This window comes from Bos indicus x Bos taurus, chromosome 5 (assembly GCF_003369695.1).
Source record: "Bos indicus x Bos taurus breed Angus x Brahman F1 hybrid chromosome 5, Bos_hybrid_MaternalHap_v2.0, whole genome shotgun sequence".
Classification (NCBI taxonomy): domain Eukaryota; kingdom Metazoa; phylum Chordata; class Mammalia; order Artiodactyla; family Bovidae; genus Bos; species Bos indicus x Bos taurus.
The window spans coordinates 60,595,009-60,619,157 of NC_040080.1; the positions used below are offsets into that span (position 1 = coordinate 60,595,009).

The window sequence follows — 24,149 nt, forward strand, 5'->3', positions numbered from 1 at the left end:
GGCATATTGAGTGCAACACTTTCACATCATCATCTTTTAGGATTTGAAACAGCTCAACTGGAATTCCATCACCTCCAGTAGCTTTGTTCATAGTGATGCTTCCTAATACCCACTTGATTTTGCATTCCAGGATGTCTGGCTCTAGGTGAGTGATCACACCATCATGATTATCTAGATCATGAATATCTTTTTTGTATAATTCTTTTATGTATTCTTGCTCCCTCTTCTTAATATCACATTAAAACCACATTATAAAAAGTTAATCAGCATGAAAAAGCAGAAAGCTGCCTCCCAGATGAAGGTACAGGATACAACCCCAGAAAAACAACTAAATGAAGTAGAGATAGGCAACCTTCCAGAAAAAGAATTCAGAATAATGATAGTGAATATGATTCAGGTTCTCAGAAAAGGAATGGAGGCAAAGGTTGAGAAGACACAAAAAGTGTTTACCAAAGACCTACAAGAACTAAAGAAAAAGCAAACAGAAATGAATAATGCACTAGAAGGAATCCAGAGCAGAATAACTGAGGTGTAAACAGAGATAAATGACCTGAAGGACAGCTTGGTGGAAATCACTGCCTCAGAACAGAATATAGAATAAAGATTTAAAAGATATGAAGATAGCCTAAGAGACCTGAAACAACATTAAAAGCATGAACATTTGCAGTATAGGGGCCCCAGAAGGAGAAGAGAGAGAGAGAGAGAGAGAGAGAGAAGACCTAAGAAAATATTTGAAGAGGTAATAGCTGAAAACTTTCTAACATGGGAAGGGAAATAATCAAGTCTAGGAAACAGAGAGAATCCTAGGCAGGATAAACCAAAGGAAGAATACACCAGGACACATAGTAATCAAACTCAGAAAAACTAAAGACAAAGATAAAATATTAAAACAACAAGGGAAAAATGACAACATACAAGGGAACTCTCATCAGGCTGATTTCTTTCTTTCTTTTTTTCTAAATTTATTTATTTTTATTGAAGGCTAATTACTGTACAATATTTTTTTCTTTTTCTTTTCTTTTTAAAATTTACAATATTGTATTGGTTTTTCCATATATCAAAATGAATCTACACAGGTGTACATGTGTTCCCTATCCTGAACCCTCCTTCCTCTTCCCTCCCCATACCATCTCTCTGGGTCGTCCCAGTGAACCAGCCCCAAGCATCCAGTATCGTATTGTAGTGGGTTTTGCCATACATTGACATGAATCACAGGCTGATTTCTTACCAGAAACTCTACAAGCCAGATGGGAACGGCATGACAATTTAAAGTGATGAAATGAAAGAAACTTACAACCAGGAGTACTCTATGCAGCAAGACTCTTCTTCAGATTTGATGGAGAAATCAAAAGCATTCCAGATAAGGAAAAGCTAAAATAATTCAGCACCACCAAATCAGCTTTACAACAAATGCTAAAGGAACTTCTTTAAGCAGAAGACAAAAAAATGGAAAGCCCTATCCACAGAAAATAAACCACAGACAATTAAGAAAGTGGTAATAGGTAAATAGGATAATTACATTAAATGTAAATGGATTAAATGCACCTATCAAAAGATAGACTGGCTGACCAGATGAAAACCTGTGCATGTATGCACTTCTGCTTACCACATCCTTCTGCTTGGCCCACCTAATTGTATGTAATTATTTTATACTGTTGGAGAAGGCAATGGCACCCTACTCCAGTACTCTTGCCTGGAAAATCCCATAGATGGAGGAGCCTGGTAGGCTGCAGTCCATGGGGTCCTAAGAGTCGGACACGACTGAGCGACTTCACTTTCACTTTTCACTTTCATGTATTGGAGAAGGAAATGGCAACCCACTCCAGTGTTCTTGCCTGGAGAGTCCCAGGGACAGGGGAGCCTAGTGGGCTGCCATCTATGGGGTCGCGCAGAGTCGGACACTACTGAAGTGACTTAGCATTAGCATTAACATTTTATACCCTTAGGCTGATTATGTTTCCTTCATGGCTTGCAATTAAAATTATCTTTTATTTTTTGTCTGGTTATTGATTGTGAAAACCGATCAACATCTTTTACTACTGTCCCGACCCAGGGATCGAACCCAGTCTCCTGCATTGTAGACAGAGGCTTTACCATCTGAGCCATCAGGGAATCCCGTTTATGTAACTATTACCCACTTAATACCACAGTATCATGACTGGTCAACAGAAAAATTATAAAATTCTATATCACCAAAACTACCATTGAATAGAAAAATCTGTAATTGCTTTTTAAAATCCAAATGCATATCAGACTTATCTTGGAATTTTTTAAAAAATACAACTGCCCAGGTATTGCTTATTGTTATTATTATTATTTTTGGCCAGAGCTCCAGCTATGTTTCTAATGAGCAACCATGTTAAAAACAACTGGGCTATGTGAGGATATTTTACTTTTATCAAGTTTGTTTCACTTTTTTTAAAATTTTTATTTAATTTTAAAACTTTACATAATTGTATTAGTTTTGCCAAATATCAAAATGAATCTACCACAGGTATACACGTGTTCCCCATCCTGAACCCTCCTCCCTCCTCCCTCCCCATACCATCCCTCTGGGTCGTCCCAGTGCACTAGCCCCAAGCATCCAGTATCGTGCATCAAACCTGGACTGGCATCTCGTTTCATACATGATATTTTACATGTTTCAATGCCATTCTCCCAAATCTTCCCACCCTCTCCCTCTCCCACAGAGTCCATAAGACTGTTCTATACATCACTGTCTCTTTTGCTGTCTCGTTCACAGGGTTATTGTTACCATCTTTCTAAATTCCATATATATGCGTTAGTATACTGTATTGGTGTTTCACTTTTTCTATTTCATATTCAGTGCTCCTATTTCAATTAGGTTATGTTTTCCTATTTCTCCATCTCCTTTTTTATTGATGTTCTTTCTCAAGCCTTTATCAAGTGTAGCAGAAAAGTTTTTGTATACAGATATATAAATAATGTGTACAACATATATATTTTAGAAAATGTATGGATTTTTGCCTAACTAAAATTTTATAACATTTTGATTCCATTTGTTTAAATTAGTAAGTAGAATCCTAGATTTCTAATTAAAAAAAAAAGATATGAAACAAGCAGGAAAGGTTTATTGTATAGCTAGGGAACTATAGTCAATACGTTGCAATAACCTATAATGGAGAAAAATATCATCTTTGTATATGTATAACTGAACCACACATACAAAAAAGAATTTTACTTTTTAAAATGTAGTAATGCTTATCTTTTTGCCAGTTTTTCTAAATGGCCTACAGACTTTTAATAACACTTGAGATACAAGATTCTAATTATATTTATGTAGGATATGATTCAGAGAAGGCAATGACTACCCACTCCAGTACTCTTGCCTGGAAAATCCCATGGACGGAGGAGCCTGGTAGGCTGCAGTCCATGGGGTCGGGAAGAGTCGGACCTACTGAGCTACTTCAGTTACACTTTTCACTTTCATGTATTGGAGAAGGAAATGGCAACCCACTCCAGTGTTCTTGTCTGGAGAATCCAGGGGCGGTGGAGTCTGGTGGGCTGCCATCTATGGGTCACACAGAGTCGAACATGACTGAAGTGACTTAGCAGCAGCATCAGGATATGATTAACATAAATTAATTCCATAAATATATATTATATTAAATTATTAATGACATCCTTCAGAATGCTCCTATTCTTGTTTTTTCTACAGTTGATAAAATATTCTTAGAGAAATATTAATATGTCTCATTATGATTATACATTTTTGTTCTTTTTTCTTATGTTTCTCCTGTTTTTGCTTTATGAATCTTTGTTTTTTTGTTGTCAAGGGGTCTAATGGTTTATGATGTCTATCTTTGTGAATTGCACCTTTTATCATTAAAAACATTCATCTTTGTTTCATTTAAAATAAGTAAAGTTAATAAAAATTATAAGTAAAATACTCAGAACATAATAATTTATTAGTATGAGACAATACAGCAAAGAAGGTGTGTCTCATCATTTTAAAACTGAATGATATGTGTGGTGATGGTACAAACACATAAAAAGTAAAGGAGCTCTTAGCAAGCCAGGAATAAAGAATTTCCTTAACTTGAAAAGTAACATCTACCAAAAATCTAGAGCTAAGGTCATATTTAAGGTGAGAAGCAGAAGCTTTCCTGATAAAATTAGGAACAAAGCAAGGAAGTCCCCATTGCAAAACCTTTTCAACCTTCAACTACAGTTGAAGTCTTAGCTAAGGCAATAGACAAGAAAAGAAAGTGTTATGGGCTGAATTATGTTTTTCAGAATTAATATGTTGAAGACCTAACCCTGGCATTATAGTGTATGACTATAGAGCTTATCCTTGAACAACATTAGTTTTAAATGTGCAGATTCACTTGCACACAAATTGGTTTTAATAAATGTATTAGAAGTTGTTTTTGAATATTTGCAACAATTTGAAAAAACTTACAGATGAACTATGTAGCCTAGAAATATTGAAAATAATTAAGAAAAATTAGGTATGTCATGATTGCATAAAATATATATAGATACTACTCTAGACCATACCTGGCACTATTTTCAGTTGAGAGAAATTTTAAAAATGTAACATTGGAGTGTTAAATAATAATTACAGGAAATTGATTGTAGTACATATCATACTACTATAATATATTTGTAGTTACCTCCTGTTGCTATTGTGGTGAGCTCAAGTGATGTGAGTATCCACTTAAAACACTACAGGACACTAATAATCTCTATGTGAGCTATTAATCTTTCCAATAAACTGTGCACCACAATAAAAAGTGATCTCTCCCAGTTCTTGTAAATTTTTCATTATGTTTAGTGCAATACCTTAAATAACAACATCTCAGGACTCCTATGAAGTGCCACTAATGGTGCAGGAAGTGCTCCTAAGAAGCAGAGAATAGTCATGACCTTACATGAAAAAGTTGAATTGCTAGGTATCTACTGAAGGTTGAGGTCTACAGCTATGGTTGCCTTCCATTTTAAGATGAATGAATCCAGTGTAAGGACTTTTTTTTTTTAAAGAATTTTTGAAGCTGTAGCTTGCTGTGGCTACAGCAGTAGGTATGAAAATTTTGTGAATAGTTTATGTCATATTAAAAATGCATACTTTACTGAGTGCAGGATTGCCAGGAGAAAGACATAACTATATATTCTAATATGATTTGAGAAAAAGTAAAGTTATATGCCAATGTAAAACAAAAGCAAGGTGAAGGACTAAAACTGGAGAATTTGATGAAAGCAAAGGATGGTTTGATAATTTTAGAAAGAGGTTTGGCTTAAGAAGTGTCAAGAAAATTGGGGAAGCAGCTTCTACTGATCAAGAGATAGCAGATGAGCTCCCAAATGCCAGTAAGAAAATCATTGAGGGGAGAGGATATCTGGCTGAACCAGTTTTTTTTTTTTTTTTAAATTTTATTTTATTTTTAAAAACCAGTTTTTAATGCCAAAAAAAAAAAAGAGTGCCCTATTCGTTGAAGAAACTGTCACAGAGGATACTTATTAGAAGGGGAAGGAAGTGAGCCCCAGGATTCAAGGCAGAAATGGATAGGCTTACCCTACTGTTTTGTGCAAATGTGTTTAGGTTTATGATCAAGAATGTCCTTATCTGTAAAACTATTAATCCCCAAATTTTAAAGGGAAAAGATACATTGCAGCTGCCAGTCTCTTTTTGTAAAGCAAGAAAGACTAGACAAGTAACCTCTTTCTCCTGACTTGGTTCCACTGATGCTTTTGGAAGCACCTTGCAGGAGAGGTCTGTCTTACATTTTTTTTTTTTTTTAAATACTGTACCATGTCCCTGGCCACCCAGAACCCCATGAGTTAAACACCAAAGGTGTCTACTTGTCCCCTGAACACAACATCTCTAATTCAGCCCCTAGATCAGGGGGTGTAAGGATCTTTAAAGCTCATTACACATGATAATTTAGGGAAAGATTTTCAGTGGTATGGAAGAGAAACCTGGTAGAGAGATCATGAGAGTCTGAAAGGATTATACCATTGAAGATGCCATCATTGTTATAGAAAATCTGTGAAAGCCACCAATCCTGAAACAGTAAAGTCCTGCTGAAGAACTGGTTCAAGATGCTGTGCATGACTTCACATGATTTACAACAGAGCCAATCAAGAAAATCATGAAGATATTTAAGATATGACAAAAAAGGTGGTGAAGTGGGTTAAGTGTTTCAAGATATGGATGTTGGAGAAATTCAAGAACTGATAAATACCACAACAAAAGAATTAACAGAAGAGTTGATGGAGATGAGTGGCTCTCAATCAGTGCCAGATGACTAGGAAGGAGATACAGAAGAAGCAGTGCCAGAGACAAGTGACATTAGGCAATTTGGCAGAAGGACTCCAATTATTAAAGACTGCTTTTGATTTCTTTTATGACATGAACCCTTCTACTCTTGGGTTGACCAAAAATTTCATTTGGATTTTTCTGTACTGTTATGAACACCTTTATAAACTTTTTGGGGAATGTAATACATTATGAATTACAATATGGTATAGTATTGATGGGCGTCCAAGGTGTCTCAGTGGTAAAGAATCTGCCTGCCAATGCAGGAGATGCAAGAGACTCTGGTTCAATCCCTCAGTTGGGAAGATTCCCTGTAGTAGGAAATGGCAAGTCACTCCAGTATTCTTTCTTGGAGAATCCCATGGATGGCGGAACTTGGTGGGTGATAGTCCAGGGGTTGCAAATAATTGGACATGACATGCATTGTCTGTGTACGTCACTGTACAATAATTAGAGAAACTACATGAGAACATCATAGGTAGGTGGGTTTTTAAAAGAATAACAATGTTTCTAATGCTGTATTATGAATATGACTATAATACTCTATGTAATAAAAGTTTATAATGATTCATTCATTAATTGTGTAGGTTGCACTACCATGAAGCAACTAAATTGAGTACACAGTTCTCATAAATCAATCATATTGCTACTTCTTAATTATCAATACAAGAATCCTTATATCAGTAAATAAATATGAATTTTTTTTCTCATCATCATTTCATTTTTTATATTTTTTTATATTTTCATTTTTGATGTCTAGTGTTAGCAATACGTATAATATATACAATATTTTGTATTATGTAAGATGTACTGATACAGACACTGAAAGATGATTTGACAGATAATCTTGTCCCTTGGAAGAAAACCTATGACAAACGTAGACAGTGTATTAAAAACCAGAGACATCATTCGCTGACAAAAGGCCATATAGTCAAAGCTATGGTTTTTCCAGTAGTCATGTATGGATGTGAGAGTTGGACCATAAAGAAGACTGAGTGCCGAAGAATTGATGATTTTGAATTGTGGTGTTGGTGAAGACTCTTGAGAGTCCCTTGGACTACAAGGAGATCAAACCAAGCAATCCTAAAGGAAATCAACTGTGAATATTCATTAGAAGAGCTGATACTGAAACTGAGGCTCCAATACTTTGGACACCTACTGTGAAGAGCTGACTTATGGAAAAGACCTTGATGCTGGGAAAGATTGAAGACAGGAGGAGAAGCGGGTGACAGAGGATGATATGGTTGGATGACATCATCGACTCAATGGACATGAGTTTAAGCAAAATCCAGGAGATAGTGAATGACAGGGAAGCCTGGCGTGCTGCAGTCCATGGGGTCACAAAGAGTTGGACAAGATTGAGTGACTGAACAACATTTGTTGACTGTAAGATTCACTACTCAGGAATTGCCTCCAGTAATTCTTGTTGTATCATTTTCTAAAAATTCTGGGACATATATTATTCTACATTCTAATCTAATTAAATTTGTCCTTTTGGTGGACAATATCCACATATATGCATGATGCCTATAACTCAACAATAAAAAAACCAAACAACCCGAATAAAAAATGGGCAAAGAGACATACAGAACTTGTGGACACAGAAGATGAAGGAAAGGGAGACAAACTGAGAGAGTAGAGTTGACATATATACTCTATCATGTGTAAAATAAGTAGCTTGTGCAAAGTGGCTGTTTAGCATAGGGAACCCAGCTCCATGCTCAGAGGGCTGGGATGGCGGGGCTGGGAGAGAGGTCTTAGAAGGAGGGGATATATGTGTACTTATAGCTGGTTCATGTTGTACAGTAGAAACCAAGAGAACATTGTAAAGCACTATTCTCCAATTAAAAATCATTCTTTAAAAAATGTAAGCTCTTTAAACGCTTACTTTTTCTCTGCTTCCATCACTGGTTTTTCTTTTACATTTACAACAGTGTGTGTTTCAACAATAAGTGAGTGAAATAAAAAAAGTGGTCAAAGGACTTGAATATACATTTTTCCAAAGGAGACAGACATATGGCCAACAGGCTCATGAAAGATGTTCAACATCACAAATTAATGCAAATCAAAGTCACAATGAGATACCACCTCCTGCCTGTTAGAATGGCTATTATCAAAAATGCAAGAAATGACAAGTATTGGTGAGGATGTGGAGAAAAAGAAACAGAGTTTTGGTGAGAATAGAAATTGGCTTAGCCACTATAAAACTTATGGATATTTCTCAAAATATTAAGAACAGAGCCAGCATATGATTCAGTCATTCCACTTCTCAGTATTTACCAAAGAATATGAAAGTACTAATTGAAAAAATATACGCACCCTTATGTTCATCACAGTACTATTTACAATAACCAAGATACAAAAACAACTTAAAGGCCCACTGACCGATGGATAAAGAAGATGTGGTGTATATATAGAATAGAATTATATTTAACCATAAAAAAGGTGAAACCTTGCCAATTGTGATAACACGGATGGACTTCAAGGATATTATAAGTTAGATAGAGAAAGACAAATACCGTATGACTTCACTCATACATGGAATACAAAAAACAAATAAGCAAAAATCAAAATAAGTAAGCAAAGCAAACTAATCAAAAACAAACATGTAGATACAGAGAAGAGAATAGTGATTATCAGAGAGAAAGAGGTGGGGGAGTGGAGGGAGAAATGGGTTAAGGAGATCAACTATATGGTGATGGAAACTAAATTTTCAGTGGTGACTATTGTGCAGTGTATACAGAAGTAGAAATGTAATGTATTCATGAAACTTGCATAATATAAACCAGTGTTACTTCAGTAAATAATAAATTAAAAAATAATATGTCTTGAAATGCAACAGACATAAAAAAATTTTTTTTTGGTCTCCTTTACAAGGATCGTCTTTAAGGCCAATTTTTTATGCTTGTTCAAACCCAGAGAAGGCATTTCTTAGCTGTCTCCTTCTCTACTTCTCTCTGGTAAACTTCTAGTTGGTCGACAGCTAGCTTTTTGCTCTTATTGAGCCAACCATCTCTACTTCATTACTTACCACCAAATTATTTTTAAGTTTCAGAATTCACTTATACTTGAACTTTTCCACACTTTGTTCTAAATACAGTTCACTTGGAGCTCTCTGTTATGGTACCTTTTTCATTCTAGTCGAAACCTGTGGTTCAGTTCTCTGAGTGACACCTCTGATTTAGGAGCAGGTTTCTGGGTATGCACAGTAGCTGATGATATTATCACTCTTGGCACAGAAACTTCATCCTTTGAACTGAGGCTACTTAAATCAGAGCTCCAGTATTCTTGGTGTAACATGACAGAGATCAAGCTTCTACCCTATGAATGGAGGCTGGATAAAGAAAGAGATCTTCAAGATATTTTAGCCACTTTTACTTTGAATAGACCTTCTGCATTATTTATACCTTGGGGATATGATATATTTGCTGCCTGATACTCTCAAGGTTATGGGCTTCCCAGGTGGCACTAGTGGTAAAGAATCCATCTGCAAATGCAGGAGACAACAGAGTGGTTCAATTCCTTGCTTGGGAAGATCCCCTGGAGGAGGGCACAACAACACATTCTAGTAGTCTTTCCTGGAGACTCCCATTGACAGGGGAGGTTGGTGGACTACAGTCCATTGAGTTGCAAACAGGTAGACATGAATAAAGCAACTTAACTCTCTGGGCGATATGATAGCCTTTGTCTGGTACCTAGGGGAAGAGAAATCTGTGTATTTTTTCCTGCACTTGTTTGAGTGGAGGAAAGTTATGCTGTGCTGAGAGAGGAGAGGAAGGAAGTGGGTCCTTGATCAAATAAGTGTGTGTGAATATTTATATTGACTTTATTCACAATATCTGAAATCAGAAAACACCTCAATTGCCCAAGATTTAAGAGTAGCAAAATTTGGTACATATGTAAATGGAATACTCATCAATAAAAAGAATGAGTTACTTATAGATATTACAAAATGAATAAATCTCAAAATCATTTTACTCAGTGAAAGAAACCTGAGAGAAAAGGGTGCATACTATATGCAAACATATTTATACGCAAAAGAAAAAAAGTCATATCACAGGTTATCTGAAAATGGATTTGGAAGCAGGCACAGTTAAAAAAGGGTATGATAAGTCTCTTGGAGGTGATGGAAATGCTCTGTGTCTTGATATGGTGATGGTTTCATTGATGTATAAAAAAGGCAAAACTCACAGAAATATATACTCAGTGAATACAGTTTATTTCACACTAACTATTTCTCAATAAAGTGTTTGAGAAAAAATAATGAGTAGAGCTGCATTTTTAGATGCAAGGAGTTGTGTTTTAGAACTCTGACTCAGATATGTCTTTTTTTGGATTGATGATTTTAAAAAAGATGTTTTTGGTCCTTCCCAAAGGATTCTCACAAGAAAACAGCTCTTGTATGTAGGCTGACTCCTATTAAACCTAGGCTGCTTCCACACACTCCCACCCCCAATTTCTTTCTGTTCTTCTTTTCTAAGTCTGGAGTCTGTATGTTCCTCATGGGTCTTGACTCTGGAGTCTAGACATCTTAATAATAAATTTATACTTCTTTCTTTCCCAGGAGGACTATATCCCAGATGGTAAAGAAAAGCTCAATGCTACAATTATAAAAATTTATACTGTTATGCCAAAGCCATTATGAAAACTGTTGCTTTTATTTGAGTAGATTATCAGAGATTCCAGATGGCTCAGGACTTCTACATGGATGTCTAAGATAATCTACTTTTGCTTCCTAAAAGCATTCAAACACTAGAGAATGCAGAAGAGGAACTACCCTATTGATTGATTCCTCAGATTCACTTTGCATAACTATAGAATATAATTCCTGCAAGCATTTCAGAGTTAACCAAGGATCACTGGAAAAAACATTTGTTTGTGTTCTACAAAGGACCATGACTTTTTCCAATGTCAACTACTAAAGGAAAGTTTAGTAGTTTACATAGAGCAGTAAGAAAAATAAGGCTATTTTCTCTAAGGGAAGAATATGAAACTGGGAAAATGAACATGTATTTGGAAATTTTGAGAGGAAAGGGCTTCATTTTATTTTGACATAATGATTTTTAAAATTATTTTTGTAACATAGTCATTAAATTTGTTTACTCTTTCTAAAATTAAAACAATAACAAGACAAAACATCAGAATTCTGCTACTTCTTTTTACAGAACATGACAAATTACCAAACAATATAAGGTAAGAGTACATTTGAAAGCATGTGATTTTTGACAAATAATAAATCACCAACTGACTACTTGTTTATTGAATACTCTGGGAAAAACACTCTGTTTTCCAGATATAAGTGTTTTTAGCTGTAAACTTATTAACATTAGAATGAGTTTGATAGGAATAAATCTCAAAAATGCAAGTAATCTGGTCCCTTGGTTCTAGGCAGGATTTTAAAGAAATATAAATAAGATACATTATTTTTCAAAAAACATTTTACAACTACTACAGTGTTTCCTTTCACTGTCTAAATAATTTATACTCCCAAGACCCTAACTCTGATCTATTTAAAATCTTGCCCCTTTATAATTATCTTCATATTTAATTTTTGATGGATCTGGTGAATAACAAAATTATATCAAGACAACATCATACTATTTTACTGAAAGTCATCTGTTCCTCACTAAAACATTAAACTTCTCTCATATTTCTTTATCAAAGAAAAAGGTGATAGATATCACACAGTGATTAGAGCATGGGTTCTGGAACCAGATTTCTTGGCTTCAGATTTCAAGTCTGACCCTAGTAGATGTCCTTCAACATATTTTATTTCTTGGTACTTCATTTACCTTACTGTAAACTGGGGAATACAATAACACTCACCTCATATTATTGTTGTATATATTAAATGAGCTATTATGAAAGCATTTAGAGAAGTGGCCTATAAAAGATGCCACATAATGTTTGCTATTATTGTTGTCTACACAGATTCATGTATATAAAGCCCTGGGGAGAAGAGTGATCTTATTTGAAGTGTCTAGTAAATAAACTAATGAGGACTGTGAAAGTTATATTCCAGGTAAATAAGAATGCAATCAACAATTTCTTCTTTATGTCTCTTTTGTTCAGTATCCATTTCTAAATAATTCTATCTAGACAGAATAAGTCTCTTTCTTTACTATGACCTGTCAGTTGAGGAAATGAAGGAAAATTGTTTTTATGAAACAAATTTTGAGGCTCATCTGGAGAATTTCTAGCATACAAGTGCTGATAATTTTTGTGTTTGGTTGTGCAGAAATTTTTCTTTGTGAGTATACACATTATATCAGAATCCATGGTTTCCATTACTGGCAAAAAATAATTGCACCTTTTAGATATCTTAAAATTCAATCATTTCCTTTGTATCTGCTGGTACTCTATGCCTGCCAAGCTAAGTTTTCCTAAAGTAGACTACTGAAGCCCTTATCTCCAAACTCAGACTCCAAAATTGCTTCCAAAATGTCATTTATTGAAATATTTGTGCTCTCTTGCAATCACTATTTCCTGACATTACATTTATTACATAAATCATGAGTTGGAAATATATACAAAAGTGCTTCATGCACTGTGAAGGGTATTTGGTGGGAAGACACTGTATTAGATTCAGAAGGAAAAGATCTAATTTCACCACTTGTATAAATTAGTAACTTTTAAGGTAAAAATAAATAATGATTTTAGAACAGTTTCATGACTTCTAATACAGTAAGATGATTGGTAAAGAGGATGACAACCAAGAGTTCGTTTGCTTATTTTGCTTTGTACCTCTCTGCAGGTTTCTGCCATGGGTGACAGGGGAACAAGCAACTACTCAGACATGACTGACTTCATTCTTGTAGGCTTCAGGGTCCGCCCAGAGCTCCACATTCTCCTCTTCCTGCTTTTTCTGCTTGTCTATGCCATGATCCTTCTAGGGAATGTTGGCATGATGGTCATTATTATAACTGATCCCCAGCTGAACACACCAATGTATTTCTTCCTAGGCAACCTCTCCTTCATCGATCTCGTCTATTCATCTGTTATTGCACCCAAGGCTATGAGCAACTTCTGGTCTGAGAGAAAGTCCATCTCCTATGAAGGCTGTGTGACCCAGCTCTTTCTCTTCGCCCTCTTCATTGTGACCGAGGGGTTTCTCCTGGCAGTCATGGCTTATGACCGCTTCATTGCCATCTGCAATCCTCTCCTCTACACTGTCCAGATGTCAACACGTCTCTGTGCTCAGTTGGTGGCTGGTTCCTATTTTTTTGGCTGTATCAGTTCAATTCTTCAGACCAGCATGACATTTACTTTATCCTTTTGTGCTTCTCGGGCCATTGACCATTTTTACTGTGACACTCGCCCACTTCAAAGACTATCTTGTTCTGACCTCTTCATCCTGAGAATGGTTTCTTTCACCTTATCTGGCCTCATTACCTTGCCTACCATCATAGTTATTGTTATTTCATATTTGTACATTGTGTCCACAGTTCTAAAGATACCCTCCACCGAAGGGCGTAAGAAAGCCTTCTCCACTTGCAGCTCCCACCTGGGAGTCGTGAGTGTACTGTATGGTGCTGTCTTTTTTATGTATCTCACTCCTGACACATTTCCTGAGCTCAGTAAAGTGGCCTCCTTGTGTTACACCCTACTCACTCCCATGTTGAATCCTCTGATTTACTCTCTGAGAAACAAAGATGTCAAAGAAGCTCTAAACAAACTTTTGGAGAAGAAAAGTACTATTCTGTGATTATTATTTCTCTTCCACTAATGAGTGGTGTCTGTTTATTTTGTACTCCTCTGGTCATCAATGAAAGTATTCTCCTCAGTATCATAGAAATATTATCAAAAGCTTTTTAAAGGTAGTGTATTATTTCCATATGCTACTTTTTCCCCATCTTAGCATTGTCATTGGAGAATGCAATAGCACCCCATTCCAGTACTCTTGCCTGGAAAATCCCATGGGCAGAGGAGCCTGGAAGACTGCAGTCCATGGGGTCCCTGAAGATGAGACATGACTGAGTGACTTCACTTTCACTTTTCACTTTCATGCACTGGAGAAGGAAATGGCAACCCACTCCAGTGTTCTTGCTTGGAGAATCCCAGGGATGGGTGAGCCTGGTGGGCTGCCGTCTATGGGGTCGCACAGAGTCAGACACGACTGAAGTGACTTAGTGACTTAGTCACTTACTGAAGTCTTCAATGGAGCAGCAGTAGCATTGTCAAACATAAATATCTTGGATTTTGGAGATGCTCTGGACATTGCAGATACATTTTTCAAGATGAATCTTCATACTAATCTCAAATAACATTTTATTTCAAAAAACTGGTTTCTATTTATGGCATACTGTAGAACACTGTTTTTATATATTATTATAGTGCTTAAGCAGTTATTTTGTCTAGTTTAGTCTTTGGAATGGCTCCTTCTCTTACACACAACTCCTAGTGGCTCAGACGGTAAAGAATCCACCTGCAATGCAAGAGACCCTGGTTTAATCCCTGGGTCAGGGTGATCCCTGGAGAAGGGAATGGCTACCCATTCTAATATTCTTCCCTGGAGAATTCCACGGACTGAGGAGCTTAGCATTCTACATTCCATGGGGTCACAAAGAGTCGGACTTGACTGAGCAGACTTTGAGATCCAGACTTTGAGATCAGCAGATGCCAAAGAGTCGGACTTGATTGAGCAGACTTTGGGACTTCGGGATCATCAGAGAATTGCAATTTGTGGTCTGTATTCATGGTGAGCCACATGCAAGTCTCTGCATGCCAAAGGAAGGAGAACAGTTCTATAAGAAGGAAGAGGAAATTGGGAAAGCTCTTGTGCACAAGACCATGGCTTTTCACTGGCTGAGACTTTGCTAGGTAAGAAGAATAATCTTTTAGCCCTTCAAAAGAACTAGATCAAAGGCTGAAAAGCCCAACATTGTTTCACAGAAAAAACACCTCTGTTCCTGAATGAATGGGTTGAAGGCTAGCCACCTTAGAAGGAGCAGCCACTGTTCTGCAGAGTACAGGCTGAAGGCTAGTCAGTCATGAAATAGTCTGATCTCAAATCACATCAAAGCGCCAAACAACTACTAGCCTAACAACAACACCTTAACCAGAAAGGCAAAGTTTTAAATAGATCCCAAATAAAGCCAGGAGAGCTTCAAATGCAAAGAGGGTGAAAGCTCAGTTCCAGAAGTAAGACATCCTTCAAACCCCAGGGTTGGTGAGAAAAACAGTAAACAACAATGACTCAAATGAGGATATTGGACCTATTTGCACACCAGTCCTAGAACTGTTGGGAGTCTTCTCAGGCTCTTGTGAAGTCCACTGAAATGTTGATCTGAAACAAATAGACTGACAGATATTTCTCTAGCAAACATGGAGGAGAAGCACAGAGTTGCAATTCAAGGTCTGCCACCAGGGCAAGACACATGCAAATTCCCGAATGACAAATGAAGGACAACTCTTTTAAAGAAGAAAAAATAAAGATTGATCATGTCAACTACAAACTGGCATTTGCCATCTACCTCTACAAGGATTTAAAATCACATGCTGGTACAGCTGCTGATTTTCAATACCCCTGAAAGGAGTTCAGGGTAGAGAGCAGAAATGAGGTATTATGTGCTCTGGGAAAAACTGGCAGAATAAGTCTTAAGATACTTTGATATTTTCAGGAGCTGATTTGATGAGCCCATTCTTGTATCTCCTCATATCTAGAAAAAGCATTAAAATCCTTCATGGTGATGACTGTTGCTTGTGAGTAATAGAAACCTTCTGCAAAGAATATGTGCTTGATTGCATGTACTCCTGCTTCACCAAAATCACATATATATTGACCACCTTTGGAGTAGTTTCTCAGAGCTATCTGAGATTCTGTCTCCTGGACTACAGTCCTCATTTTATCCCAAATAAAATTTGTCTTACGACTCTCATGTTGTGTATTGTCTTTAAGCTTTGACTGGTGCTGTAGTGAAAAAAAGTGCCCTTGACTTTTCATTGGCTGAGTCCTTGACAAGAAAGTAGAAGAGTCTTTTTCTTTACAGTTGGGCTCTGCTTTTGGTGTAGGTGTGAAAGTCCCCAACTTTTAGTTTCCAACTTTATTTCAGAGGTTTCTGTTTACTAATTTTTACAATCATTTGTGAATTTTCAGTTGAATAAGCTATTTTATACGTGTTCTATCAAGAGGAAGTAATAATAAGGAGAAACAAACAATAAATAATTTTCATTACATACATGAACTTGGGAAATTGTACATTGAGTTTGTCAGGCATTGGGGAGTGCTCTGAGGACCTGCTTGTTCCCGGACACTAATTAAAAAAATCAAAGTGGGAGACAGAGATATCAAATTTGTTGAGGCAATCATTCCCTTGAATGAACTTTGATAATTGTTCCTATAGTAATTATGTAAGAAATATCTAATAAAGGAATAGAAGATCAGATCAGATCAGATCAGTTGCTCAGTCGTGTCTGACTCTTTGTGACCCCATGAATTGCAGCATGCCAGGCCTCCCTGTCCATCACCAACTCCCAGAGTTCACTAAGAGTTACTCCATCGAGTCAGTGATGCCACAGCCATCTCATCTTCTGTCATCCCCTTCTCCTCCTGCCCCCAACCCCTCCCAGCATCAGAGTCTTTTCCAATGAGTCAACTCTTTGCATGAGGTGGCCAAAGTACTGGAGTTTCAGCTTTAGCATCATTCCTTCCAAAGACATCCCAGGGCTGATCTTCAGAATGGACTGGTTGGATCTCCTTGCAGTCCAAGGGACTCTCAAGAGTGTTCTCTAACACCACAGCTCAAAAGCATCAATTCTTTGGCGCTCAGCCTTCTTCACAGTCCAACTTCACAGTCCAACTCTCACATCCATACATGACCACAGGAAAAACCATAGCCTTGACTAGATGAACCTTTGTTGGCAAAGTAATGTCTCTGCTTTTGAATATGCTATCTAGGTTGGTCATAACTTTCCTTCCAAGGAGTAAGCATCTTTTAATTTTATGGCTGCCGTCACCATCTGCAGTGATTTTGGAGCCCAGAAAATTAAAGTCTGACACTGTTTCCACTGTTTCCCCATCTATTTCCCATGAAGTGGTGGAACCGGATGCCATGATCTTCGTTTTCTGAATGTTGAGCTTTAAGCCAACTTTTTCACTCTTCACTTTCACTTTCATCAAGAGGCTTTTGAGTTCCTCTTCACTTTCTGCCATAAGGGTGGTGTCATCTGCATATCTGAGGTTATTGATATTTCTTCCAGCAATCTTGATTTCAGTTTGTGTTTCTTCCAGTCCAGCGTTTCTCATGATGTAGTCTGAATATAAGTTAAATAAACAGGGTGACAATAGAAGATAAGTAATCACTAAAATAGAGGGTGACCCCAAATTTACATGCTATGCCTCTGTACCTTCATTTATTCTATTAATTTTATTTAATGCCTATAAACTCCAGGAGATGATGAGGGACAGGGAGATGGTGAGGCATAGTAAGGCCTGGCGTGCTAGGTCCATGGGGTTGCAAAGAGATGGACATGACCTGATGACTGATCAGCAACAGTATGTTCTGATCTTGTGGTAGCCGTGGGTACAGATAACCTTATTGTTCAGGAAACATACAGTTTAATGTTGGAATCAGATCATTGGACATACAATTAAAATACAGAGATTTTATTTTACTGTTTATTGTATGCAGGCAGTAAACATGGATATTGTAAGGTTGGATGCCTGAGAGTGGGTGTTGGTAATCAAGGAAAGTCTTAGGGATACATGGAAAATATATTTCAAGTCGTACGATTGTAGTCAGGGAAACTGCTTATCAGTTTATGTTATTGATGGGGATTGAAGTATGCCAATGTAATTTTAAAAAGCTTTACTTAAAAATTACAAGTAGGGGTTCCATTTCAAGATGGTGGTGTGGAAGGGTAGAAGGACATGCGCTCATACCCTTCTGCAAAAGGACTAAAATCCCAACTAGCTGTTGAACAACCATCGACAGGAGGATGCTGGAACCTGCCAAAAAAATATACCCAACGTCCAAAGACAAAGAAGCAGCAGCAGTGAGATGGTAGGAGGGGCACAATGCTGATAAAATCAAATTCCACAAAATGGAGAACAATAATACCAAAGAAGTTCTCACACTATTGTGACTATTCTGAACCCTACTTCGGGCTTCCCAGCTTGGGGACCTGACAAAAGGACTGGGAATCCCCAGGGACTCTGACGTTGAAGCCCAGCAGGATCTGATTATAAGACAGGACTGGGAGAAACAGAGACTCCAGATTTGGAGGGCATAAACAAAATCTCACACGCACCAAGACTCAGAGGAAAGGAGCAGGGACTCCACAGGAAACTGAACCAAAACTACCAGCTGGGCTTGGAGGGTGTCCTGTGGAGGCATGGGTCCGCAGGGGCTCACTGCGGGGACGGGGTGACTGGCAGGAGCTGTCAGGGAAGGTTCCCTTCAGCATAAACACTCTTGGAAGTCACCATTAACTTGACCACAGACCCTGGGTTACCTCAGGCCAAAAAAACTACCAGGCAGGGTGTGCAACCCTACCCAACAGTAGATAATTGGATTAAAGCTTTACTGAGCAAGGCCCTGCCCACCAGAGTAAGACCTAGTTTTTCCCACCACCACTCCCTCCCATCAGGAAATTCTTACACAAGCCTCTTAGCCTTCTCCATCAGAGGGCAGACAGAAGAAGCAAGAAGAAACACAATCCCACAGCGACTAAAACAAAATCTTATTCTGTTCAGTTCAGCTGCTCAGTCGTGGCCGACTCTTTGCGACCCCATGGACTGAAGCATGCCAGGCTTCCCTGTCCATCACCAACTCCTGGAGCTTATTCAAACTCATGTCCATCGAGTCAGTGAAGCTTCCAACCATCTCATCCTCTGTCATTCCCTTCTCCTCCCGCCTTCAATCTTTCCCAGCATCAGGGTCTTTACCAGTGAGTCAGTTCTTTGCATCAGGTGGCCAAAGTTGTGGAGCTTCAGTTTCAGCATCAGTGCTGAATATTCAGGACTGACTGCCTTTAGGATTGACTGGTTGGATCTCCTTGCAGTCCAAGAGACTCTCAAGAGTCTTCTCAATACCACAGTTCAAAGCATCAATTCATCAGTGCTTGATTTTCTTTATAGTCGAACTCTCACATCCATACATGACTACTGGAAAAACCATAGCTTTGACTAGACAGACCTTGGTTGGCAAAGTAATGTCTCTGCTTTTTAATATGCAGTCTAGGTTGGTCAGAGCTTTTCTTTAAAGGAGCAAGCATCTTTTAATTTCATGGCTACAGTTACCATCTGCATCATCTTGAGGCCCCCCCAAAATAAAGTCTGCCACTGTTTCTATTGTTTCCCCATCTGTTTCCCATGAAGTGATGGGGCCTGATGCTGTGATCTTTGTTTTCTGAATGTTGAGTTTTAAGTCAACTTTTTCACTCTCCTCTTTCACTTTCATCAAGAAGCTCTTTAGTCCTTCTTCACTTCCTGCCATAAGGGTGGTGTCATCTGCATATTGAGGTTATTGATATTTATCCCAGCAAAACTGATTCAAGCTTGTGCTTCATCCAGCCAAGCATTTCACATGATGCACTCTGCATATAAGTTAAATAATCAGGGTTACTATATGCATCCTTGACGTAATCTTTTCCTGATTTGGAATCAGTCTGCTGTTCCATGTTTCATTCTAACTGTTGTTTCTTTACCTGCATACAGATTTTCAGGAGGCAGGTCACGTGGTCTGGTATTCCCATCTCTTTAAGCATTTTCCAGTTTTTTGTATCCACACATTCAAAGGATTTGGTATAGTCAATAAAGCAGAAATAGGTATTTTTCTGGAACTCTCTTACTTTTTCAATGATCCAGCGGATGTTGGCAATTTGATCTCTGGTTCCTCTGCCTATTCTAAAACCAGCTTGAACATCTGGAAGTTCATGGTTTACATATTGCTGAAGCCTGGCTTGGAGAATTTTGAGCATTACTTTGCTAGCATGTGAGATGAGTGCAATTGTGTGGTAGTTTGAACATTCTTTGGCATTGCCTTTCTTTGGGATTGGAATGAAAACTGATCATTTCCAGTCCTGTGACCACTGCTGAGTTTTCCAAATTTGCTGGCATATTGAGTGCCACACTTTCACAGCATCATCTTTTAGGAGTTGAAACAGCTCAACTGGAATTCCATCATATACAGTAGCTTTGTTCACAGTGATACTTCCTAACGCCCACTTTACTTTGCATTCCGGGATGTCTGGCTCTAGGTGTGTGATCACACCATCATGATTATCTGGATCATGAAGATCTTTTTTGTGTAATTTGTTTATGCATTCTTGCTCCCTCTTCTTAATGTCACATTAAAACCACAATTACAGAAAGCTAATCAGCATGAAAAAGCAGAAAGCTGCCTCCCAGATGAAGGTATAAGATAAAACCCCAGAAAAACAACTAAATGAAGTAGAGATAGGCAACCTTCCAGAAAAAGAATTTAGAATAATGATAGTGAATATGATTCAGGTTCTCAGAAAAGGAATGGAGCAAAGGTTGAGAAGACACAAAAAATATTTACCAAAGATCTACAAGAACTAAAGAAGAAGCAAACAGAAATGAATAATGCGCTAGAAGGATTCCAGAGCAGAATAACTGAGGTGTAAACAGAGATAAATGACCTGAAGGACAGTTTGGTGGAAATCACTGCCTCAGAACAGAATATAGAATAAAGATTGAAAAGATATGAAGATAGCCTAAGAGATCTGGAACAACATTAAAAGCATGAACATTTGCAGTATAGGGGCCCCAGAAGGAGAAGAGACAGAGAGAGAAGACCTAAGAAAATATTTGAAGAGATAATAGCTGAAAACTTTCTAACATGGGAAGGGAAATAATCAAGTCTAGGAAGCAGAGAGAATCCCAGGCAGGATAAACCAAAGGAAGAACACACCAGGACACATAGTAATCAAACTCATAAAAAATTAAAGACAAGGATAAAATATTAAAAGCAACAAGGGAAAAATGACAACATACAAGGGAACTCTCATCAGGTTGATTTCTTTCTTTTTTTCAAAATTTATGTATTTTAATTGAAGGCTAATTACTTTACAATATTGTAGTGGGTTTTGCCACACACTGACATTAGTCACAGGCTGATTTCTTACCAGAAACTCTACAAGCCAGATGGGAATGGCATGACATATTTAATGTGATGAAATGAAAGAAACTTACAGCCAGGAGTACTCTATGTAGCAAGACTCTTCTTCAGATTTGATGGAGAAATCAAAAGCATTCCAGATAAGCAAAAGCTAAAATAATTCAGCACCACCAAATCAGCTTTACAACAAATGCTAAAGGAACTTCTTTAAGCAGAAGACAAGAAAATGGAAAGCCCTATCCACAGAAAATAAACCACAGACAATTAGGAAACTGGTAATAGATAATAGGATAATTACATTAAATGTAATGGATTAAATGCACCTATCAAAAAACACAGACTGGCTGAGTAGGTGAAAACTTGTGCATGTATGCACTTCTGCTTACCACATCCTTCTGCTTGGCCCACCTACTTGTATGTAATTATTTTATATTGTTAGGCTGATTATGTTTCCTTCATGGCTTGCAATTATAATTATCTTTTATTTTTTGTCTGGTTATTGATTGTGAAAACTGATCAACATCTTTTACTACTGTCCCGACCCAGGGATTGAACCCAGGTCTCCCTCACTGTAGACAGAGGCTTTACCATGTGAGCCACCAGGGAAGTCCAATTATGTAACTATTACCCACTTAATACCACAGTATCATGACTGGTCAACAGAAAAATTATAAAATTCTATATCACCAAAACTACCACTGAATAGAATAATCTGTAATTGCTTTTTAAAATCCAGATGCTTTACAATATTGTATTGGTTTTGCCATATATCAACATGAATCCGCCACAGGTATACAGGTGTTCCCCATCCTGGACCCTCCTCCCTCCTCCCTCCCTGTACCATCCCTCTGGGTTGTCCCATTGCACCAGCCCCAAGCATCCAGTATCGTACATCGAACCTGGACTGGCGACTCATTTCATATATGATATTATACATGTTTCAAAGCCATTCTCCCAAAGCATCCCACCCTCTCCCTCTCATGTAAATACATAAGATACATTTTTTTTTATTATATAAGCATTTCAATTTTTGCCGTGATATACATACATGGGTGAAAATGGTTTGATGAGTATATATGTGATATATGAGCTTTAAATAAAAGAACTTACAACATAATAAAGAAGTTATTAAAAAAATAAAATCCAGATGCATTATGAGACTTATGTTGGAATTTTTTGAAAAACACAATTGCCCAGGTATTGCTTATTATTATTATTATTATTTTTGGGCAGAGCTCCAGATATGTTTCTTATGAGCAACCATATTATAAACAACTGGACTATTTGAGGATCTTTTACTTTTATAGTTTGTTTCACTTTTTCTATTTCATATTCAGTGCTCCTATTTTATTTAGGTTATGTTTTCCAATTTCTCCATCTCCTTTTTTACTGATGTTCTTTCTCAAGCCTTTATCAAGTGTAGTAGAAAAGTTTTTGTATACAGATATGTAAATAATACATATTTTAGAAAATGTATGGATTTTTGCTAACTAAAGATTTATGACATTTTGATTCCCCTTGTTTGACTTAGTATAAGTAGAATGCTAGATTTCTAATTAAAAAAATAGATATGAAACAAGCAGGAAAGGTTTATTGTATAGCACAGGGAACTATCTATAGTCAATAGCTTGCAATAACCTATAATGGAGAAAAATATCATCTTTGTATATGTATGACTGAACCATACACACAAAAAAGAATTTTACTTTTTGAAATGTAGTAATGCTTATCTTTTTTGCCAGTTTTTCTAAATGTCCTACAGACTTCTAATAACACATGAGATACAAAATTCTAATTATATTTATGTAGGATATGATTCGGAGAAGGAAATGGCAACCCACTCCAGTACTCTTGCCTGGAAAATCCCATGGATGGAGGAGCCTGGTAGGCTGCAGTCCGTGGGGTCGGGAAGAGTCCGACACGACTGAGCTACTTCACTTTCACTTTCATGTATTGGAGAAGGAAATGGCAACCCACTCCAGTGTTCTTGCTTGGAGAATCCCAGGTGTGGCGGAGCCTGGTGGGCTGCCGTCTATGGGGTCGCACAGAGTCGGACACGACTGAAGCGACTTAGCAGCAGCAGCAGGATATAACTAATATAAATTAATTCCATAAATATATATTATATTAAATTATTAATGACATCCTTCAGAATGCTCCTATTCTTGTTTTTTCTACAGTTGATAGAATATTCTTAGAGAAATGTTAATACGTCTCACTATGATGATATAGTTTTGTTCTTTTTTCTTATGTTTCTCCTGTATTTGCTTTATGAATCTTTGTTTTTTTGTTGTCAAGGGGTCTAATTTTTTATGATGTCTATCTTTGTGAATTGCACCTTTTATCATTAAAAACATTCATCTTTGTTTCACTTAAAATAAGTAAAGTTAATAAAAATTATAAGTAAAATATGCAGAACATAATAACATTAGTATGAGACAATACAGCAAAGAAGGTGTGTCTCATCATTTTAAAACTGAATGATATGTGTGGTGATGGTACAAACATATAAAAAGTAAAGGAGCTCTTAGCAAGCCAGGAATAGAGAATTTCCTTAACTTGACAAGTAACATCTACCGAAAATCTAGAGCTAAGATCATATTTAAGGTGAGAAGCAGAAGCTTTCCTGATAAAATTAGGAACAAAGCAAGGAAGTCCCCATTGCAAAACCTTTTCAACCTTCAACTACAGTTGAAGTCTTAGCTAAGGCAATAGACAAGAAAAGAAAGTGTTATGGGCTGAATTATGTTTTTCAGAATTAATATGTTGAAGACCTAACCCTGGCA

General features: G+C 37.3%; 1 protein-coding gene across 1 annotated transcript; it reads left to right on the plus strand.

The window, feature by feature from the left end:
* Positions 1 to 12,995: 12,995 nt before the first annotated feature.
* On the plus strand, positions 12,996 to 13,985 carry LOC113893665 (olfactory receptor 9K2). Its single transcript, XM_027543551.1, has one exon. The coding sequence runs from the start codon at positions 13,044 to 13,046 to the stop codon at positions 13,983 to 13,985; it is 942 nt and encodes a 313-aa protein (XP_027399352.1). The 5' UTR covers positions 12,996 to 13,043.
* Positions 13,986 to 24,149: the final 10,164 nt, after the last annotated feature.

What these genes read in the sequence shown, in the direction of transcription:
- LOC113893665 (XM_027543551.1), top strand. Translation starts at nt 13,044, where the DNA reads ATGGGTGACAGGGGAACAAGCAACTACTCAGACATGACTGACTTCATT.